The sequence below is a fragment of the Hypomesus nipponensis genome, chromosome 19, assembly GCF_054491055.1.
Source record: "Hypomesus nipponensis isolate SF chromosome 19, ASM5449105v1, whole genome shotgun sequence".
Classification (NCBI taxonomy): Eukaryota; Metazoa; Chordata; class Actinopteri; order Osmeriformes; family Osmeridae; genus Hypomesus; species Hypomesus nipponensis.
Window position 1 is genome coordinate 12825544 of NC_140379.1, and position 20959 is coordinate 12846502.

At 41.2% G+C, this 20959-nt stretch overlaps 3 protein-coding genes across 5 annotated transcripts; 2 read left to right on the forward strand and 1 right to left on the reverse strand.

Annotated features, from left to right (window-relative positions):
- The first annotated feature begins 337 nt into the window (after window positions 1-337).
- On the forward strand, window positions 338-8088 carry ankdd1a (ankyrin repeat and death domain containing 1A). 2 transcript variants are annotated; one of them, XM_084682797.1, is made up of 15 exons: window positions 338-709; window positions 1131-1234; window positions 1570-1668; window positions 2030-2128; window positions 2271-2375; window positions 2605-2703; window positions 2924-3022; window positions 3124-3222; window positions 3584-3682; window positions 4580-4678; window positions 5162-5260; window positions 5743-5838; window positions 5958-6156; window positions 6942-7073; window positions 7334-8088. In XM_084682797.1, exons 1-15 carry the CDS (start codon window positions 676-678, stop codon window positions 7393-7395), a joined length of 1524 nt encoding a protein of 507 aa, XP_084538923.1. In that variant the 5' UTR covers window positions 338-675; the 3' UTR covers window positions 7396-8088. The 2 variants fall into 2 exon arrangements, with proteins under 2 accessions (XP_084538923.1, XP_084538922.1); XM_084682796.1 differs by having other exon boundaries at window positions 6942-8088.
- A 193-nt stretch (window positions 8089-8281) lies between these two features.
- spg21 (SPG21 abhydrolase domain containing, maspardin) lies at window positions 8282-12382 on the reverse strand. Of its 2 annotated transcripts, none has more exons than XM_084682798.1 (9): window positions 12237-12382; window positions 11780-11872; window positions 11365-11526; window positions 10849-10929; window positions 10593-10738; window positions 10357-10465; window positions 9311-9418; window positions 9086-9226; window positions 8282-8959 (listed from the first exon to the last, which is right to left on the reverse strand). In XM_084682798.1, exons 1-9 carry the CDS (start codon window positions 12255-12257, stop codon window positions 8834-8836), a joined length of 987 nt encoding a protein of 328 aa, XP_084538924.1. In that variant the 5' UTR covers window positions 12258-12382; the 3' UTR covers window positions 8282-8833. The 2 variants fall into 2 exon arrangements, with proteins under 2 accessions (XP_084538924.1, XP_084538926.1); XM_084682800.1 differs by having other exon boundaries at window positions 11780-11844; window positions 12237-12359.
- A 719-nt stretch (window positions 12383-13101) lies between these two features.
- On the forward strand, window positions 13102-19878 carry clpxa (caseinolytic mitochondrial matrix peptidase chaperone subunit Xa). Its single transcript, XM_084682706.1, is given in 15 exon segments — window positions 13102-13292; window positions 13487-13635; window positions 13853-13964; window positions 15731-15885; window positions 16065-16227; window positions 16726-16767; window positions 17488-17574; window positions 17577-17660; window positions 17885-18049; window positions 18143-18231; window positions 18424-18588; window positions 18706-19005; window positions 19107-19199; window positions 19318-19424; window positions 19640-19878. Coding segments are annotated over 15 exon segments (1854 nt in total). The 5' UTR covers window positions 13102-13240; the 3' UTR covers window positions 19731-19878.
- Window positions 19879-20959: the final 1081 nt, after the last annotated feature.

Sequence of the window (20959 nt, forward strand, 5' to 3'; positions counted from 1 at the left end):
TAGCATGACTAGAATTTGAATGATGAGGAACACAATAATCCTAAAATAATTCTGTCATTCTGGATATTTTCTACTCTCTTAAGCTTTGTAACCCTCTTAATTCTGTTGCAGGCGATGGAAATGTGTCAGCTATCACAAACTCGGGTCTGATAAAAACCCTTTCGCAATCAGCGATTTGCCAGTTTGCGAGGACATGTCGCACCCTAGTGGTAGACATATTATTTAATGAGATTTGGGGTCCGAGGATGTGCTCAGAAGTCTTCACACACCAGGCAATAACTAAAAAATCAGATAGAGGCCGTGAATCTAGACGACTATAATTACGTAATAGCCTACTGAGGATATTGTAGGCTATTGTGAACTTTTCTTTTATCAAAATATTATTGTTAGTCTACCTAGGCTCAGATGGACAGCAATGACATTAACAATACTTGAAAAAATGACAATTGACTTTGGATTTGATTAAGATATTAATTGTCCCAGACTTTCTCTGATCCGTTTTTGTTATGAATGTGGGCTAGGTCCATCCCCGTTTGTACCCGGATGTGTGTGGCACGCTGTAGTGGAAGTCTTCCAGTGCGTAGAAATAGCAGGAATGGCATGATCAGAAAAATTCTATCGATATTAGATTAACCAAACTAATAATTTTTTATGATTCTCTGAACCACAAATAGAATGGAAGACGACCTGGTGTCAGAAGATGATATCCGTAAGTCCGTGCGCTTGTGCTTGCATTATTACCGTAGTTAGGATGCTCATTGCTGGTAATGCAAATTCAGTTGGTCGTCTGTTTGATTAAATAACAAGGCTACTAAACGCCTACCTGACCATATATAACAAATTAATCTAGGTCTGGTTATATGTATTTTCACATGTATCACCTCAATGGTTTAAAATTGAACAACTCGAGAGCAATAAGTTCAACATTTTTTTTTTTTTTAGCATTTTCCTCGTTCTAAATGTTAAGGTGACTGTTTTGTGCATGATGGACATTAGTATGTAGATCTAAAACATGCATTGAGTAGTGGATTTACCATTTCATCGATGGTAGTATTAAAAGCTGCTAGTACTGATGGGTATTCCAGCAGTGCCCTGTTTAGACCATGTCTACTGTGACTCTTTGTTTACAGTTCTCCGATCAGAGAAGGAGTTCCATGATGCTGCTAAGAAGAATGACACCGAAAAAATGCAGGAACTACTGAAGAAAGGAGTGGACATCAAGGCCAAAAACAAAGTGAGACTGCACGCACACACATGCACATGCACATACACACTGTTAAAAGCTATATTGTAACATTCTGCTGGTTTGGAGGTCTGGAAGTGAGTTAACCAATGGTCTTCGAATCAGTGACAGCTCCTAGCTGTCCTGGCTTTAGTCTCAGACAGAGGAGGGAAACACACTTGTTGTCCCGGAAACAGGATGTGAGCCCAGTTCAGAGCCCATTCAGTTGTTTTTCTTGACTTGGCAGTACTGGATGCATTATTCCATAGTACTGAAACTCAGGATCATTATAGGTCTCCCTCTTTCTCTCTAGTTCTCTATTTCAATGTCTCTCTCTCTCTCCTCAGATAGACCGTAAAGCTCTACATTGGGCAGCTGGTGCAGGAAATGAGCAGGCTCTGCGCCTGTTACTGGACCATGACACAGAGGTGGACGAGGAGGACAGTGTATGTACAGACAAACGCACACACTCACACGGACACGCTTAAAACACACACCTAAACACACATAAATACATACACACAGCACAGGCATGCATACACGCACATACAAACACAGCATTGACACAGAAAAACACATACACAAACACAAACACACACATGCAAACACAATCGGGACAATACTTATGATTTGGTACTACAGTAAATAACAGATAGCTCACTGTAATTACCTGTTAAGTCTGGGGGAGAAAAACAGTTCGACAAACAATATTAGTGGGATAGGTACTTTCACAAATGATGTGCTTCTAGCAATGCAATTACATGTTATGATGTAATGATAATCTAAGTCTAGTTTGTGTCTCCACAGTTTGGCATGAATGCTCTGTTGCTGGCAGCCTGGTTTGGTCATCTCAAGGTCCTGCAGATCTTGGTGGCCAGTGGAGCCAAGCTCAACTGTGAAAACAAGGTGAGGTCAGCTTCAGTGACTGTCAGTCAGGAAAGTGTGCGAAGAGAAGACATGTTTACTAATCTATGGTAACATACTTTTCTAGGGGTTCCCAATCTGTTTTGTACATCTGTTTATTTGTGTGTGTCTCTCTATCCCACAGAATGGTCTTAGCATGTTGCACTGTGCTGCTCAGCGAGGTCACATCTCATTACTGGAGTTCATCATGGAGGACCTGGAGGACGTGAGGATTGACAGAGTGGACAAGGTGACTGCTGCTGCGCCTTGCCTCCCACAGCCATCCTGCTCCCTGGCTAGGCAACAGAATACCTTTGGTGTTGACTTTATGGATTCTTTCAATGCCACCTCCCTCAGTACACAGAAAGGCCTCAAGGGTTTACAGTGCTGTATGCTTCATGCTTCTGTGCTCTGTGTGTTTGTGTGCCTGTGTGTATATGTGTGTGTTTGATAACCCCTGGATCTCTGTACTCTGCCAGTCTGGTAAGACAGCGTTTCACCTGGCAGCCGAGCATGGCCAGCTGGAGGTGGTGGACTTCCTCATAGGGATGGGTTGTACACACAGCCTCAGGGACAAGGTAGGACTCCCTTTTCCAGGACACCAGGGTGTGTGTGGACTATAATCACTATTTGTTTGAAATAAAAGCACATACATGCTTTCACATACACTATACAAGCACACACATGCACACACAAACCCTTATCCACACATTCACCTTTATGAATATGTTGTTTGTGGAACAGGTGACTATAGGGGACATGATATCATGGTTATCTGTTATCGTTCATGTGAAACAGAAGGAGAATACTGCCATGCATCTATCAGCCAAGCATGGACATACAGAGGTGCTGCAGAAGATCATGGAGATTGGAGTGGATATTGACGAGAGAAACATAGTGAGTAGGCTTTCTGTATCTTTGACCCAAAGCACTGAGTACTGTGCACACACACGTGGCGTACAAAGAAGACTTCATATCTATGTACCTTATATTTCCAGGATGGACTGACAGCTTTGCACATATCTGCTGATGGAGGTCACTATGAATGTGTTCAACTACTGCTGGAGTCCAGCTGCAACGTCAATTCACTTACAAACGTAAGTGTTTCTGTACACATACAATGACTTCAGAAGGTATTTGGACCCCTTCCCTTTCAGCAAATGTTATTGTGTTGTAAATGGCATTGTCAAGTGTATGACATCACACTACACTCAATGACCCATGATGACAAAGGGAAAACCTGTTTTTAGATTTTTGGGGGGGAAATTCCTGAAAAATCTTAAACTGACATCTGTCATTTACATAATTAAGCAGACACTTTGCTGTGGCACTTCAAATTGTGGTAATGTTGAGATGTGTCTAGAACTTGGAGTCCACCTGTTAAAGACACCGTCAGAAATGTGGTCTGATAGGTAAACCTGTAGCATGACCCATGGTGGTGTTGTGGTCTCCCTGCAGAAGAACATGAACGCTCTCCACTATGTGGCTCAGCATGGCCATGACAGGGAGGCCAGAATGCTGCTGGAGGCTGGAGTCAACACAGACACCGTAGACCATGTAAGTACTTCAAGTCAACTTCATTTACATTTACATTTGTTCATATAGCAGACGCTTTTATCCACAGCGACTTCCAAGAGAGAGCTTTACAAAGTGCATAAGTCACTGATAATAACAACAAGATAGCCCCAAAAACATTGCAAGTAACCAAAACATGAAGCACGTACTGTGAACAACCAAAATAAGTGCCAAAGGGAAGAAACCATAAGAGCATGTAGTTAAGCAAGTTTAGTTCAATTCGTTTTTTGCTAATTTTACTTTTGCTCTGTGATTAAAGAACAAAGTGGCTTGGTAAGACCTGTCAACTATGACATGAAGGAGTTCAGTATCATTATTAGCCTGACTGCTCATCATCACCATCTCTTATCCACTACCTGGGTAGAACTCAAGTGTTCCAGCCTAACTGTTGATGTTACAGCAGGCTCAGGATCATGAAAGCAGTTTTGTCCGCTGTGTGTTCATGGTAACCCAGCTGTGGTTCATGACAGTATTGTATGAGCTGGGGGGTGGTGGCTGTCTGCGTGATAGCCAAAGGCGAGCAAGAACCACAAAGACCTGTAGACAAAACACAGGAAATCCATACGTCTTTAGATATGATCCACCATCGTAAAGCTAGAGGATCAGTTGCAGTGTCTGGGGCAGTAAACCCTGCTTACTCCCAAAGCCTTGGAAAGCAGAACCAATTTCTAATTTTGAGAATTTAAAGACGCCAAGTATCTCAAAGCCTTGCCAAGTATGTCCATATTGTCATGATGACCAGCTTGACCAGCAGAGGGAGCCCTTTCCTGCAGGTTTAACTGCAGGAAATGTACACTGTTGGTCCATGTAAAATGCCATGACATCAACATATGTTATGGCAATGTTTGTTTTTAATCACATTGTTTTTGTTTTACATAGCAACACATATCACCTATGCACCTAGCTGTGCTCAACAATCACACAGAGATTGTTCAACTACTGATAGATGCAGAATGTGACCTGGACATCGTGGACAATGTAAGTCTTGTTTCCACTGCAAAGGAAAAACCTATGTTATATTAACTGTACAATGACTGTATGTGGTTTAACTACACTACTAATAAATGATATTACAGAATGTCATCTGTCACAAGAATCCTTGTGTTGGTTTATCTGTGATACTTCAGTGGAAATATGTTTTAAATGATTCTATGAATGAACTATGTTATGCTAGGTTGCTTGCATTGTCTTGTCCCCAGAATTTCAGTGCCCAGTCTGACCTTGTGTTGTTCTGTGCACCTGACAATGAAACTTGAAACTAAACCACCCTTTATTCAGTTATGGGAAGTGAAACTTGTTTTGTCTTAGACCGTCCCACCTTGTGTTGACTATGTTTCAGCTTTAAGGTGAAGGACCTAAAAGGACCCATATCTGTACTAAACACTGATTAGGTCTGCAGCTTGACTGCGTCGTTTTGAGTCTTCAGATAGCCTCTGACCTCTCTCACCTGACTCCTTACAGAGGCAGCAGACAGCCCTGCACATCGCAGCAGAACACGGACGCCAGGACATTGCTGAGATGATCCTTATAGTTGGGGTCAACCTTAACCTCAGGGACAAGGTACTCCACCCAGTCTTACTCAGGAACATGTCACGTATACATAATGGTGTATATCATGGATTTCTTCCAGTAGAACCCAGGTCTACCCCTAAACACAAGAGTTTGACAGCAGGCTTTAAGATTGAAAGAAACTGCTGATATGATGTCACTAACAGATCGGAAAGTGGACGACTGGTGGCTAATAGTTTTACTTTTAGACTGTAGCTCCACTTATAACCTCTGGCAGTTAAGTTAAGATACACAACATTACACTTTAACCTGAGGGCAAATGAACACTACTAACGCTTAAAGCTGCTGTATCATGATAAAAAAAAACTTTTCAGACACGTATACAGTACGTTAGTTATCTCACTTGACTATCAATCGGGGAAGCCATAGCATGTGATTGTCATTAATATTATTATCATCCTCATTGTTATTATTGTTTATTCATGCCAGTTAATTAAACCCCGTGTTCTTTCTTCCTGTGATGTCACACTCAGCAAGGGAAGACGTGTCTGGAGGTGGCAGCACGAGGAGGTCACGTTGTCCTGGTGGACATGATCATCAAAGCAGACCGCTTTTACAAATGGGAGAAAGTGAGTTCAGCCCTAAACTAGGCTGACATGGCGCCAGCCCCAAAACAAGTCTTTCTGTGCACTTTAGTTGGACTGTCAGGCAGTTAGCAGTGTCAACTCTCGGTCTTCCTCCCTCGCAGGAAAACGTCAGCAGCGGTGACTCCTGGGAGGGGAAGCAACTGAGCTTCAGGCAGGACCACCAGCAGGAGACGCAGCACCTCCGCTCTGTCATGTGGAGGCTGGCCACAAAGCACCTGACCTATGGGGAGTGGAAGATCCTGGCCCAGTCCTGGGGCTTCACCGACGCACACATACGTGCCATAGAACAGCAGTGGACAGGTAAGCTGGTCTGTAGTAAACGCCTCCATTTAGGACCTTCACTACCATTGTTTCCCAATCAGTTTATTTATTTCACTATTTATTTACATTTCTTGGTCCATTGTTGATGTTTATTGTTTGCTTCATGACTATGTTGCTCTGTATTCATGCTGTCATTTGAAAAATGTATTCATTGTTTTTTGCCTGAATAAATATAGGTTAAAGGTGCTGTAAAGCAAATTCCATGATTTGCTTCTCAGTACATTATATACGTGTGAAAGTTTTACGTGTAAAACTTTGTCGCACTGAAATGTGGAGTTAGACCGTCGAACAGTTTCTCACCCGTTTTCAGCTCAGGTTTTGTTTAGGCAGGCCAAAACCCAACATATCTACGTCACAGCACCTATCTACGTCAGATCACAGAAGGTTTATATAACCTGCATTCTGTTATTCAGGTGGTAAGATGCAAAGACAAAGTAATTAACACATAAAACACTCAGATACTGCAGGTAGGTCTGTTCTGATATCTGCAATTGATTTAGCTAGTTGTTTCTTTTGTTGCTAAATTCAATAAATTTGAGGGGGCGGAGCTTCAGCTCCTTCAGGCGACACACCCCCCCAGTATCAAGCAGAGAAGATTGCTGATTTTCTCACAATTTCAAAGCCTAATTTAACATACTTGTCAGTGTCTAATTTGGATGGGTAGTTAACAACACATTCTTCTGTGGTGTGATGAACTTAAAACAAATTTTAAGTTTTGCTTTACAGCCACTTGAAATAAACACAAAATATTTTTCAAATCACAGGTACAAAGAGCTTTAAGGAGCATGGCCATAGAATGCTGTTGATCTGGTTGCATGGAGTGATGATTGCCGGGGAGAATCCAATCAAAGGCCTGTATGAGGGCCTGGTGGGCATCTCCAGGACAGACCTAGCAGGCAAGTACAGAGGGGCCTCTGGCATCAGGGAGATTCCTACATCTGGGACTCCTACATCAACACAACTCATGTTAGAAACATGACAGAAACATTTCACAACTCTGTTGGCATGGAGCAGCTGCTCACATATCGTAACACGTTCTCCTTCTTTGTACATATTGTGTAATTACAATGGTCCTGTCTGATTACTGGTTATTGATGGTTATTGGTCTAGTTAATGTGTTTCTGCTGGTGATTCCTAGTCTGTTTTAACCCAACAGAAAGCATCAGACAGAAGGCAAATGCAGACACCAGCTCCCCCAAAAAATGTTCTGCTATGTGACTCCAGTGGTGTGTTGCTGACTGCAGAAATAGGTGTACTCTAATAGAGGATCATTTGTGGTGGGTCCAGGAAAGAGAAGTGGGTATATTCCAAATACCTCTGTACACCCTTGACTATATTAGTGTATGATGCTCTGCACATATGATTGGAGGAACTAAACACTACGGAGATCCCAACTACACTGGGAAAATGTGCTCATAAATTATGTCATGTCCAATGTTTACTAAAATACAAATGTAAAATGCATGCAATAACTGTGTAAATGAAAAGAGTGGCTATATGAGGTCTGGATGAACACTTGATTTTGTATATTCATATTTCCATACACAAGGGCTATTTCCTCGTACACCACGTAAAACTGTTTGATTTTATTTTGCCTGTGAGGCATATGGATGTTTTTATTTTGCAAATATTTATCTCCCAATATGAAGAACATAGGACCTCATTTAGAATGACATAGTTCTATTTCATAGTTAGCGTCACACTCACACAAGTGGTGTGTGTACAGTATACCATACAGTGGCCCACTACTCTATAGGACTTACTAATGTGAACTGAAATGTGATAAATGCCAACTGATCTTCTATGCAGCACAATAGCTTATCGTGAAAACATATTCTGACTTACTATAAAATGCAATATCTTGTGAAAAGTCCGTTTTGAACCATTTATATAATGTTTTCCACCTCATTGATGCTCAACTGAAATGCACTGGTATAATGGCATTTGATAGCTCTATTGTCGCTTTCCTTTAGAAATCGACAATTACAAATGTAAAGAATTTAGAAGAATGTGTACATCTTATTTGTCAATTTGTAAAAACAAAACAAAAAAACACATGGATTTCTCCTTTTACGACATTGATTTATGTGCATGACACACGGCATATCTGTTCAAGACTTTAATTGAACCGCAAATTAAATGTATACTTGTCACATTATAAGTAGTACTGTTTTTAATTCAATTTCTTATAACATCTTATGATTGATGTTACTCAGTAATCAGTGCTTCAGTTCTTACCAACAGTTGGCATGGTTAACCATAAACAAACAAGGAAAACAAAGCATTCAGACAATTCAAAAGTGCAACATCTAGAAACAGCAATAAAATAACTGTATATCACATAAGGCAAAGGGTTCATAATATGGCATCATATGAAGTTTCTTTCCAACTAAAGCACAACTATTTGTATTTACAGTAACAGTGATTATTAAAATATTGTTTTTATTTTCTGGAAAGTAAAAATATCCTCAATTCAACCTGTTGATTGATTGTATTCAACATTGTAGAAAAAAATACAAGAGATCAGCATATCACTGACCAATAGTGGTGTCTGATGAGCAGTAAAACATCTGCCGATTTGCTGGTTGAGGAAAAGTGCCCATAGTTCTGTTTGTCCACCCAATCAAGAACCAAGACACTGCTATGTAACATAGTGTCATTGGTCATCGTCACTGTCCCTGCTACTGGTTAGGTGACTCTTTTGTACCTCCAGCTCCTCAGCGCTAATCATGGCGGGATTGATGGCCGCATACCTGGTCCCATGGAACTGACGCAAGTGTATCTTCAGAGCAGGATAAAGACAAGAGTTAGGAGTGAACACAAAAAACTACGACTCAGAATACAGTAACATTTCCATTGTGATCAATCTGTCTATTGAAAAATAGAAAGCCTAAACGTCTGTTTTCACCTGTATGTAAAGGTTGACTTCTGCACTCCTGCACAGGTACGGGAAGTTTCCACCGGTTTTGAGGTGAGCTCTTCTAGCATTTGGATACAACTTGTACATCTCTTCCTTGGCCTCAAGTGAGAGGGCGCTCTGGTCAAACACCTTAAAAAACAATAGACATGTAAATGTACATAACTGGCTAGCATTTGCATGAATGAAAACAATATTCAAAGTACTGCCTCTTACATCCATAATGGTCACAGCGATGTCCTTAATCTTGTGCGGCTCTACGTAGGAGTTCTGACAGTTGAGTGTGAGCCTAGAGGCTAGATCGCTCTGGTTCAGGCTCTCCAGCTACAGTACACCCACAGGAAACACGGCAGGGAAAAGAGAAACAGCAGAACAGAGACAGCTTTGTCATTCAATTTACAAGCAAATAAATGTAACCTTCGCCTGGCATGTGGACACACATTCATAACAGTTCTGGGAACTAAGTAAGATATCACATTCACGTGAAACCTTAAAAAGCCCAGACTATTTGCCTGGTTATATACTGTAGTTACATCAAAGACAGCAGCTGTTTTCTTCAAAGACTGCTTGAATCCTTAAAGATCCTGTAAAGGAAATTCCATGATTTGCATCTCAGGACATTATATACATGCAAAATAAGTTCCTGAAGGCATGCGCAAAGCGCGAAAACTTTGTCACACTGAAATGTGGATTTAAACCGTTGAACAATTATTTTCCATTTTAAGCTCAGGTTTTGTATAGGCGGGGACAAAACCCGACCGCTTCTACATCACAGCGACCTATCTACGTCAGAGCGACCTATCTACGTTAGATCACTGACGGTTGCATTCTGTTACTCAGCTGGTACGATGCAAAGACAAAGTAATTAATACATTAAACACTCAGAGACTGCAGGTAGGTCTGTTCTGATATCTGCAATTGATTTAGCTAGTGTTGCTGTTGTTGCTAAATTCAATACATTTGGGGGGGCGGAGATTCAGCTCCTACAGGCAACACGCCCCCCCCCCCCCCCCCCCCCCCAGTCTTAAGCAGAAACTGCTGCTTTTCTCACATTTTCAGAGCCTAATTTAACATACTTGTCTGTGTTTTTTTATTCGGATGGGTAATTAACAACACATTCTTCTGTGGTGTGAGGACCTTTAAACTAATTTTCAATTCCACTTTACAGGATCTTTAAAGGAGATATGACTATTTCTGTTTAGGGAAAAAAGGAAGTAGAGAGAGAGGAGGGAGTATGGGATGACGTGGAGTGGAAAGCTTACTCTGTCCACCATGAAGTCAATAGCATCCGCCATTTTGGGGTCAACAGGTCCTTTTGAGAAGTTCCCAAGAACAATCTTTTTCAACATGAAGGCAGGCATCAACCAAAAGCTGGATAAAGGGACCAAAAAACATGATGGTTGTAGCAGTTCCTCACAAACTCTCCAGTGAAGGATGGTGGATAAATGGAAAATACAAAGACATGTGATGGGCACTCCCGGATGCCAGAGACTCATACCTGTTGGCTGTCCATGTCTGATTAAAGATGGATGTGTCACTGAAGGAATTACACAGGACCAGGGAATGCACTCTGGGGGACTTGTGCGTGCACTCAGCAAACTTCTGAGCCAGGAATCCACCCAATGAGGCACCAAACAGATGGACCTGAAGCAGAAGTGAGACCATGGTAGATCACGTCACTTTTTAACCACACATAACAGCATAGATAGTAATTGGGAAGGTTTGACTGAAAGCATTTATGACAAGTTATAAACCTTATCCAACTGCAAATGGTCCAGCAATTTCCGAAAACCATCACAGAATTCCAAAAGATCCCAGTACACAGGATATTGCAGCTAATATGTAAAAAGAGAGCACAGGACAGAATCACTGCCATGAACTTCCTAAACATTCAATTCAAAAACCAAGGTTCGACTCATTGTAAAAACTGTCTCACTATTAGTTTTCTAAATGGTAATACAGACACATGCACACAAGAGTAAATCAACTCCAAACATCAGAACCACATACATGCATGGTTGTGCATATACAAATACATATATTTTGACCAACTGCTAAATTATCCGTAAGAGTTTGATACCTTAACTATGGGCGGTTACTGAACAGTATAGTCTAAATTTCACACACATTTGTTGCATCTACAATGTAAAATGAGGACGGATACATTGGTGGGGGACTGCAGAGACTATTTGTAAATTCACAGCGAGTCCACTACTTCCTACAAGACTACGCCACTGTTGATAGTCTAGGGCTAACTTTTCTCATCTTACCGAGATCACTCTGTAGCCCCAGCCTGTGAGAGCTAGGAGCTGCTGGAAGAACACCTCTGCTGTCCCACTGACAGGGGGAAGGAATATTATGGGACACCGAATGCTCTTTGGTCCTGCATCGTACAAGGACCAGACCTTGCTGTCATCATCATCCACAATTATCTGTAGTGAAACAGGGGACTGATTTAGACTGTTTCTTTGACTGTGGCTTAGTGATTCAAATTCAATAAGCAGTGAACACACAATGACCATGGCAAGGGACGGTATGTGGTAACATCACCGCAAACATTTTGAAAAGAAATCCCAGTTGGTTGAATTATGTCAGAAAACATACGATCTTTGCAGTTACACCATGTTATATCCTTTTGTACAGATGTCATAATAAGAGCCTGTAATAACAATTTTAAAAACTCACTCGTTTCAGAGGCACTGTGCTTCGGAACCAGTTGTAGTCCGGGGATACTCGTATCTCCTCCATTTCTGAGAAGACAAGCTGATACTGTACTAGCTATAAAGAAAAGCATGATGATATCGATAAACTTGTACAACAAATAGCTTAACTATAGCTAGCTAGCTTTCCTATTTAAGCCAACCAGTATTAACTTTACTACTTCCTTTGAGGTTAAACTTTTATGAGTACACCAAATTGAAATCAACGACGATTGTCAAGAAAACTGCCTGACAGACCATAGATGTCTCTGTGACAGAGAGCACGCCGCAGCACAAGCAACACTCGTGACGACGTAGCGGTAACAAGCTAGCTCGCACTCTCCAGCTCGTAACAAGAATGTCATGAAGTCAAAAACAATGTTAAAGCACATTTGGTCCAATCCCTCAAGGAAGAGGATCTTAAATGCAAAATAATTTTTTACCGATTTCTCTTTGGATAGCATTCAATGTATCCGTTGACTGTTATCCATGGATTAGAGGCATTTTACATCGCTTCTATACCTAGCCATTTGGTCATATGACATTATTTGCATGTACTTCCGTGTTTCTTTGCGCTGGTGCGTTTCAATACTATAGCCTGCTTTCCTTTTCTGTGCTTCCACTGATTTAATCACTTGCCTACATCATCAGTTGCACACTTAAAAAGGGATTAAACCTTGCAAATAAATAATGAATGGTAATCTCGCTGTATTGGTCAACTGGTTAATTTAATTTAGATGACTTGATCATCAAATCGTGTCCAACTTTATATCTCCGTTTGTTTTATCATCTCGTCACATGGTTTAAATCATACTAAAGCACATGTTTTGTGCAGGTATGTGTAAACTGTAAAAGCATTGAAGATACCAGATCATACGCACATTTATGTGGTTTAAAGTGGCAACATGCGCAAACCTGCGCAGCAATAGTGCTTCTCGAAACACAGCACAGTATCTGTCATAACACCAGGGTTTTGTCGATGCATGACGTGAGACTTATAACAGTGAAGCAAAGTGTGCTCCTGCTGCTGCTGCAATTTCATGAATACTGCGTTGCTTTTTTCTATGATTCTTGCAGTCAAGCATTTTTGCGATAACCTGAGTAAGTTCAACAGTAATATCGGAAAATTTCCCCAATTAAGTTGAAATTGTTCTTCTCTTACTCTAGCCTAATAGCATGTAATTCACATTAGCTAGTTAGCTAACTGGCTGTTTACGAGCTACTTGTTTCACAACAGTGAAACAGCATGTGTTATTAAGTAAAAGTAGTTAGCTAATTAGTGATTCTAATTCCACTCTTACAGATTTGGACCGGCAACGGTGACATTGAGCTCGAGCGCAGCACTGAATGCTGTCGGAACATTGTGTTCTATTTACTAGCTACAGCTAGTCTAACGCAAATTCTGAAAATAGAACATTTCTTCCATTGCTCAAATAAAAAGAAGATCATGTCCTGCACTTGCAGATCAGCGGCGAGGTTGTTCATAACCTCTCAAAAAGGTATGCTCACAGGTTAAATGTGTAGCCTGATCGCTTGGGCACTGTGGATTTTTCTTCCTACTTAGTAATATTGGTAGATATGTTCCAAGTACAGTGTATATTTCATTTTATTGTATATTTGTTGGAAGTGTTAGAGCTATTTTAAGAGCTGTTGTTGGCCGTGATGTGTTTATGACCATGTGACATGTCTGCAGGTGTCTCCTACTCTAGAGCTCAGGTGTTCTCCATCAGTAGACCAGGAACACCTGGTGTGCGATTGACAAGGAGAGCTCCGGTCAGGTCATTCTCCGAAACATCTGTATATTTTTCATCTAAAGATGTAAAAGATGGAGATGGAGGGAAGGTACATTTGTTTTGTTTTCTTGGTATGTGTTGGCCCATCACAACCCTAAGTGGTTTGACATTTATTGCGTAACAGAATTCTCACCGTCTTATTAAAATGCTGTTTAGAAATTAGTCTAGAAGAAGTTTATGAGCCTGAACCTAGTCTGTCATGCAGAGTCATTGCATTTAATGTTTGAGAATGTTATCCCTATTCATGCTTTTAAATGTCATGGTAGAAATCAGCCAGTGAGATGAAGAGAGGCAGTTCTGGAGGCTCGGGAAAGGGGGGCAGCCAGCTGCGCTGTCCTAAATGTGGAGACGCCTGCACGCACGTAGAAACCTTTGTGTGTAAGTGCTTGATTCCAAGATTGTTATTATATACGTGTTTAGCCTAAAACCACCTCATTGGCCAGAAGTTACCACAAATATATATACAAAACATGGTGCTCACTGGTGTCATGGTGGAGGTACTTTGGTTGTGGTTCTGTATTAAGAGATATTTAATCTGACATATCAATACACAAAGGTATTACAGCTAAACAACAAAACATCAACTTTACTAAATACAAAAGTATTTATGTTGCTGAACTAAAATGTGTCCACTGGGCCTGTCTGTCTGGATCTGGGTGATGTTAATGCCCAGCCAGACATATTCAACCACTTTGGAAGTGTTCTTCTAAAACTAACAGCCATGGGGGATTGTTTAGGTTGATGCAGAGTCCTATTCACCTCCAACTGACCAATAAAGTGTTCCCAGAAAACCAACAGAGGCCCATCATCAGATCCCTGCTTTTTTTGTCAGACTGCTAGTGTGTTTTGGACTCTAAACAGGAGCATGGGAACAATATTGCTGCAATAAAGAAAAATGTGCACAGTGATAGAAAATGCTCACTGTATTTAATAAGAAGGGAATTTCCATAAATGTGCTACTGTATATAACCTTGCTTTTCCTTCTCCTGGTAAGCCCAGTAGGAGATTATTGATCTAAATAACATGCTCAGCAGCTGTTAGGCGTATTAGTAAGGGAATATGGTAGTCCAGGCCTCAGCAACTTTCTACTGACCTGCTCTCTTTAAGCAGAGCTAGTGTTAACTGTCTTTGCTCAGTGATCACACATCTATAGGGCATGTCAAAAGTGGTGGGCAACTGGTCTCAGGCATATTGTGTAATGCTAAAAATACTCCCTTTACATAACTACTCCCTCCTGGTGGAAGCTATGCTAGCACATGAAGGCCCAAATACTGAACTTTTGTAGAACTGAAAGTGCAACTGAACATATTAGATCTAGGTTTAATAATCAAATGTGCTCTTATATCTTCAGCTGGGAGTATAAAGCTTTTTCACAGGTTTCTGTGACATTCAGAATAATTATTCAGCTCCTGTGAGTTTGTGACAGAGAGCTAGGCTGTTGCCATCACTTGCACGTCTGGCTGTTGAAGATACGTTCAAGAAATAGGTCACCTAGTTATGCTCCGCCGACGTAGGGCAGTATAAGGCCAGAGGAGATTGTGGTGCCATGGGGCGGAGTCTTGCCGGGGGTCAGGCACACGGCGCAGCTCTGTCCATGTCAAACCCAGCTGGCTGGACTTGAAGGCTGAGGCTGTGCACCTATAGGACATGTAATCATTAATTCACTTAATGTATATTCAACTATCAGGAATTTCTAATCTAGACGTAGCTATCCGTGGGGGGTGTTAGATGTGAGCGTCTCCTTAAATCTTTTTTGTTTTCTTTTTTACGTTGGTGTATTTCCATCTCAGCCTTGTCTTTATTTCTGCATAGTTATTTCTTTTCACAGAACCCTTATTTGGACCTTCACACACCTGATTGGTTATAGGGACTAGGCAAATTACTCAATAATTTAATGATTCCAAACACATGGTGGAGCCTCACCGACTTCTGAAGAAATTGTGTGAGCAAAATACCAACGTATACACATTTTGCATAGATTGTTAGACGGCACCCCGGGAGTTACACGGTACCCCTGGAAGTTAGACAGCACCCCAGTGTGGTCGATGGTTTTCAAACTCCCCCTAGTATATGTATGTCTGTATCATCACCAGCAGACCCACATTAGATTGAGAAGTAATATCTTCTCCTTTCTTTCTTTTCAGCTTCAACCCGCTTTGTGAAATGTGAGAAATGCCATCATTTCTTTGTGGTGCTGTCAGAGACAGATTCTAAGAAGAGCCTGAATAAGGAGCAGGAATCAGCCAATGAAGCCGCTAAACTAGCCTTTCAGCAGAAACCCCCTCCTCCCCCCAAAAAGGTGCAGTAGCACACCTCAACACATTTATGAAGCAAGTGAGACAAGGTTCATCTTTGCAGTCCTAATATGTTCTAGTTTAAGGCTGTGGGCAGATGTGGGGTAGTGTCTGGCTCGTTCATGGAAGTTGGTGTGACACCAAAGTCCAACTTTATGAATTGTCTGCTCACGTTGTCTCTTAGATCTACGCTTACCTCGATAAGTATGTTGTTGGACAGTCCTATGCAAAGAAAGTGTTGGCGGTGGCTGTTTACAACCACTACAAGCGCATCTACAACAACCTCCCTGCCGCTAGTGCCAAGCCTCAGGTGGAAACAGAGAAACAGGCCTCACTCACACCTCGAGGTACACAATTGGTCTAAATCTGCGTATCACTCATGGTCTCTGACATTATCTATTTCTGACATTGGTTTTGAATGTATGTTCAGTAACACAGTTTGTTTATTTGTAAATAAGTCTATCCACCACAGGGATGGCAACTACAGTAACAGATACACTAGATATATATTGTAATCCATCCTCATACACGGAGTGGTAAACATGTTGTATGCTTTGTGTCTCAAACTTTTCAGGTTTTTCAAATGGCAAAATATGTGGCTTAGTACATTGTAAAAGGGTTTATGGTTTTACGCTTCTTTGTGATGGTTTGGCATTTGTACAAGGAGTATAGTATGAAAGGGTAAGATGTCACCTCATAGGCCTCTTCGGTATATGTTAAAGTCGATTGCTTCAAAACCTTTTGGTGTTGCTCATCCAGGACTAGGGCTTCATTCAGGCACTCTTGCGTGAGAGCAGCTAATAGTAGTTGTAATGTTAAATGACAACTTTCATCCTGTTTTGTAGAGCTAGAGATAAGAAGACGAGAGGATGAATACAGATTGACAAGTAAGTGGTCATTGTAAATGGCAGAACAAGTTACTGCATTAACGCTCTGTCAAAATTAATTATATCATTATAGATTCCTTCCCATTTCAATCAGTAAATAGCTTGTTGTACAAATGCCAACATCCTCTGCTTACCCCACCTCTTCCCTTCCTCTCATCATTCACAAGTGTCTCTATTGAGTGGGGGAAAGCCACTACTTACTTCCAAAACATCAGCAAGCTATTTTTAAAGCATACTGTGTATTTGACTTGACAGCTCTGAGTGTTACACAACCCTGAGAACTTATGTGACTAAAATCCTGGGGAAAGGCGATGTTCTTCCAGCCATGTGCTGACTGATAGGCCTGTTGTGACCCAGTAACCTTGCTAAACAGACGCTATCTCCACACAGTAACTGTACACTGAATCTGGGTGAAACATTTATTTGTAGATAACCCTTGGCAGCAACACATACATTTGGTCATGTATGTGATTTAAAACTAGTTCAAGATAAGTGTTTTTTTGTTTTTATGTTATCAGAGTGTGTTGAGTAATGTCACAAAGATGTTGGTTGGTTTCTTAATGATGTAGTAATACAAAAGTAAGAAGGACTGGAGGACATTTAAATAACAGAATCCAATTATGTTTTTAGGACAGCTGGTTATGAGGGTGTTTAGGTGACAGCCCTGTGTAGTGTTGCCCTGTGTTCAGATCCCAAGCTTACTCTATCTCTTGTTTACAGAGCTGCTGCAGATCGCTGGGATAAATCCCCATGGCAACGCTCTGGGTGCCTCTGTCCAGCAGGCCAATCAGCAGCCAGCACAGGAGAAGAGGGGGGAGAGGTCCTCGACTCCCTCCACACCAACATCAAACTAGAAAAGAGCAACATTGTCCTGTTGGGCCCCACTGGGTCAGGTGAGTAGATATGTAAACATAAAACATACAAGAAACAAATATAATTAAGTAGCACCTCAACAGCAATGGCATGACTAATTACATCACTGCTTGTGTTCATGTCTAATTCATTAATGGTAAAAATACATTAAAAAGATTGTCATGACTCACCATGTAAATGCATATTCTAAGTGAAAAGAAACATTCGCCACCTATTTGTGTGAACATGATATCTCTTGTTTCAGGCAAAACCCTTCTGGCTCAAACTTTAGCTAAGTGCCTAGATGTGCCCTTTGCCATCTGTGACTGTACAACCCTAACCCAGGCCGGGTACGTAGGAGAGGACATAGAGTCTGTCGTTGCAAAGCTCCTCCAAGATGCTAACTACTCCGTAGAAAAAGCACAGCAAGGTACTGTCTGTGCTTCTGACCAATGTTTTTCTGTACTGCATGTGTAAGGTGAACTATTAGCCAATGCTCTGGGCTCTCATTTTGCCTTTGTAGGCATCGTTTTTCTGGACGAGGTGGATAAAATTGGCAGTGTGCCCGGAATCCACCAGTTAAGGGATGTGGGAGGGGAAGGAGTGCAGCAGGTTGGTCTGAGATCTGAGATTGGCTTCTGTCACTCTCAGCTGGGCTTGCGCAATATCACCGAGTTATTGCACTGCCAAAATCCCAATGCCATTTTTGACTGAATGTCTTGAAATGTTTAATCAATGTCTAATGGAATTAATTACAGAGTTATGTAGCTTTTTTGGATGAAAATGTATCTGCATCCATCCTAGGGCCTGCTTAAACTCCTGGAGGGAACCATAGTCAATGTGCCTGAGAAGAACTCCAGGAAGCTGCGAGGAGAGACTGTGCAGGTCGACACCACAAACATCCTGTTTGTAGCCTCTGGTGCCTTCAATGGGCTGGACCGGATTATCAGCAGGAGAAAGAATGAAAAAGTAACGTACAAAAAAAACATGCGATTCCCAAGCTCCCAAATGACTGAGCTCGGAGGAGAAGGGGCAAAGACCTCTGAAGAAGAACTACAGATGACATTAACATCTCTCTCTGTGCAGTACCTTGGCTTTGGCACGCCGTCCAACATGGGGCAGGGCCGGCGGGCGGCGGCTGCAGCCGACCAGGCCAACAGCAGCGGAGAGACGGACGCGTTGCTGGAGATGGAGGAGAAGGACCGCCTGCTGAAGCACGTGGAAGCCAGGGACCTCATCGACTTTGGGATGATCCCAGAGTTCGTGGGGCGTCTGCCGGTCGTGGTGCCTCTGCACAGCCTGGACGAGGAGACGCTGGTGCGCATCCTGACGGAGCCTCGCAACGCTGTGGTGCCGCAGTACCAGGCCCTGTTCAGCATGGACAAGGTAGGCAGTACCAGGCCCTGTTCAGGTGGAAGGGGTGCTTGGGGGCTTTCTTTAGCTATCTTAACACTGTTTTGACTGATAACCTTTGAACTCCATTTCAGTGTGAACTGAATGTTACTCCTGGTGCCTTAAAAGCCATTGCCAGGATGGCCCTGGAGAGAAAGACTGGTGCTCGTGGACTACGCTCCATCATGGTGAGGAGGAGGAAAACAACTTGAATGGCCTTTTTATTGTGACTTGAAGTACTTTACTTTTTAATAATATTTTTATAAAACATTATGAAGTAAGCTTTATTGGTATGTTGGTATTCAGGAAAAACTGCTGTTGGAACCCATGTTTGAAGTGCCAAATTCTGATATCTTGGCTGTTGAGCTCAATCAAGATGTAGTCCAAGGGAAATCTGAACCCAGATATATGAAGTAAGTACTGCAATTCTTGTATAAAATGTGCTATATAAATAAATTATTATTATTTCTAGGATCCAAAATATTATAAAAAAGTTAAAAAGCCAGATCTAATAATAATAATGTCAAAGGCAATGAAGAAAGTAAGCAATGTAGCTGCACTGTATACAAACACACACACACACACACCAAGAAGCCTGTTATATTACCATGCAACTTTGTCTTCACAGAGCACCAACAAAAGACCCATCAGAGGAGGAGTACGACTCTGGGATAGAGGAGGACAACTGGCCCCGGCAGGCAGATGTTGCCAACAACTGATGCTGGGACCTCAACTTCTAGCTTGATAAGAAACAGAGCAAATGAATGTGCGTGGAACCAACTATGGATTATAGATATAGTTGATTCTCAAACATAATAATTGAAATGTAACAGTGATGTTGATAATGGCATGTACGATTGGATCAGTGAGAAGAGATTCCTTAAATACATTAAATTTAAGGACCAAAATAACCAAATACTTTCCGAAGAAACTTTTAGTTTCTAAAGTAAGAGCTAAAGATATCTTTAGCAGGTAGGTGTTAACATGCCTGGTTTTAATACCTAGTGCCACATATTCTGAGTAGCAACATGGTCTGAATGTGCTTGGAGAACAATACAATATGGCAATATATCTATATCAATTACAAAATATGCATTTTTACAACATTTTAGTACAGTGGACAACTGGATACACGTTTTGGAAAGTTAAACTAGTCAAGAAGTTTAATGTTACATGTATTATGGTCTCATTGACATAATTTAACCATTTTAACTCTTCAGGTTAACACCAGCATTCTTTACACAATAAGATTTTAAACAAACAAATAAAAAAGGTCAGTTTTGCTGCTTAGTGAAGGAATTTAAATATCCACACTGGAATTTGTGACTAACATGTATGAACTTTATGTTCTGTTGGCATCCATAAATGACTATTTGTATCTGGCCTTGAAAGACCCAAACCAGCTTTTGTAACACTGACATTGTAAGAACTGTGGCTCTGTTTCAGCGTTTCTTTATGAAACATTTTGAACTACCAACAACTGTATTAGCCATTATATTTCAAAATTAATGGAAGAATATGATATGTATTCGAAATTATTTGCGAAAATATGTTAGTTTCTCAACACAGAAGGCCTACCTTTGGTATTAGTTTCTTCTAATAAAGCTGGATCTTTACACGTTATAAAGAAAAGAGTTGGCAGTAAGGTTTTGATTGTGATGTGTCGGTTAAAACAACTGGGATTCCTCTGAGGGTTTGGTTAACAGTCAGTGACTGACAGCAGGCTTGAAAAGCCAGCACACGTCTTCCTGACATTATTTTTAACTTCAAAAGGAGGTACATGTAAGGCTTTAATAAATATATTATCATTGTGTAAATGAGTTTTCGTCGTCATTTCAGTGATCCGTAAAAAAAAATGGCAGCAATTAATTGTGAAGAGAACTGAGCCAGACTGACCAAAGCGCATGGGAATACACTTCATTCCCAAAGCTATGAATTGCGAAACTGA

Bases quoted from the DNA above. Each gene is read 5' to 3' on its own strand.
- ankdd1a (XM_084682796.1), top strand. From the start codon at position 676: ATGGAAGACGACCTGGTGTCAGAAGATGATATCC. The intron at 1,669-2,029 runs GTATGTACAGAC...GTGTCTCCACAG, and splicing joins AGGTGGACGAGGAGGACAGT to TTTGGCATGAATGCTCTGTT. The intron at 6,157-6,941 runs GTAAGCTGGTCT...TTCAAATCACAG, and splicing joins CATAGAACAGCAGTGGACAG to GTACAAAGAGCTTTAAGGAG.
- spg21 (XM_084682798.1), bottom strand. From the start codon at position 12,257: ATGCTATCCAAAGAGAAATCG. The intron at 11,527-11,779 runs GTGAGTTTTTAA...GTTTCACTACAG, and splicing joins GCACAGTGCCTCTGAAACGA to ATAATTGTGGATGATGATGA. The intron at 9,419-10,356 runs GTAAGCTTTCCA...GGTGTACTGTAG, and splicing joins TTGACTTCATGGTGGACAGA to CTGGAGAGCCTGAACCAGAG.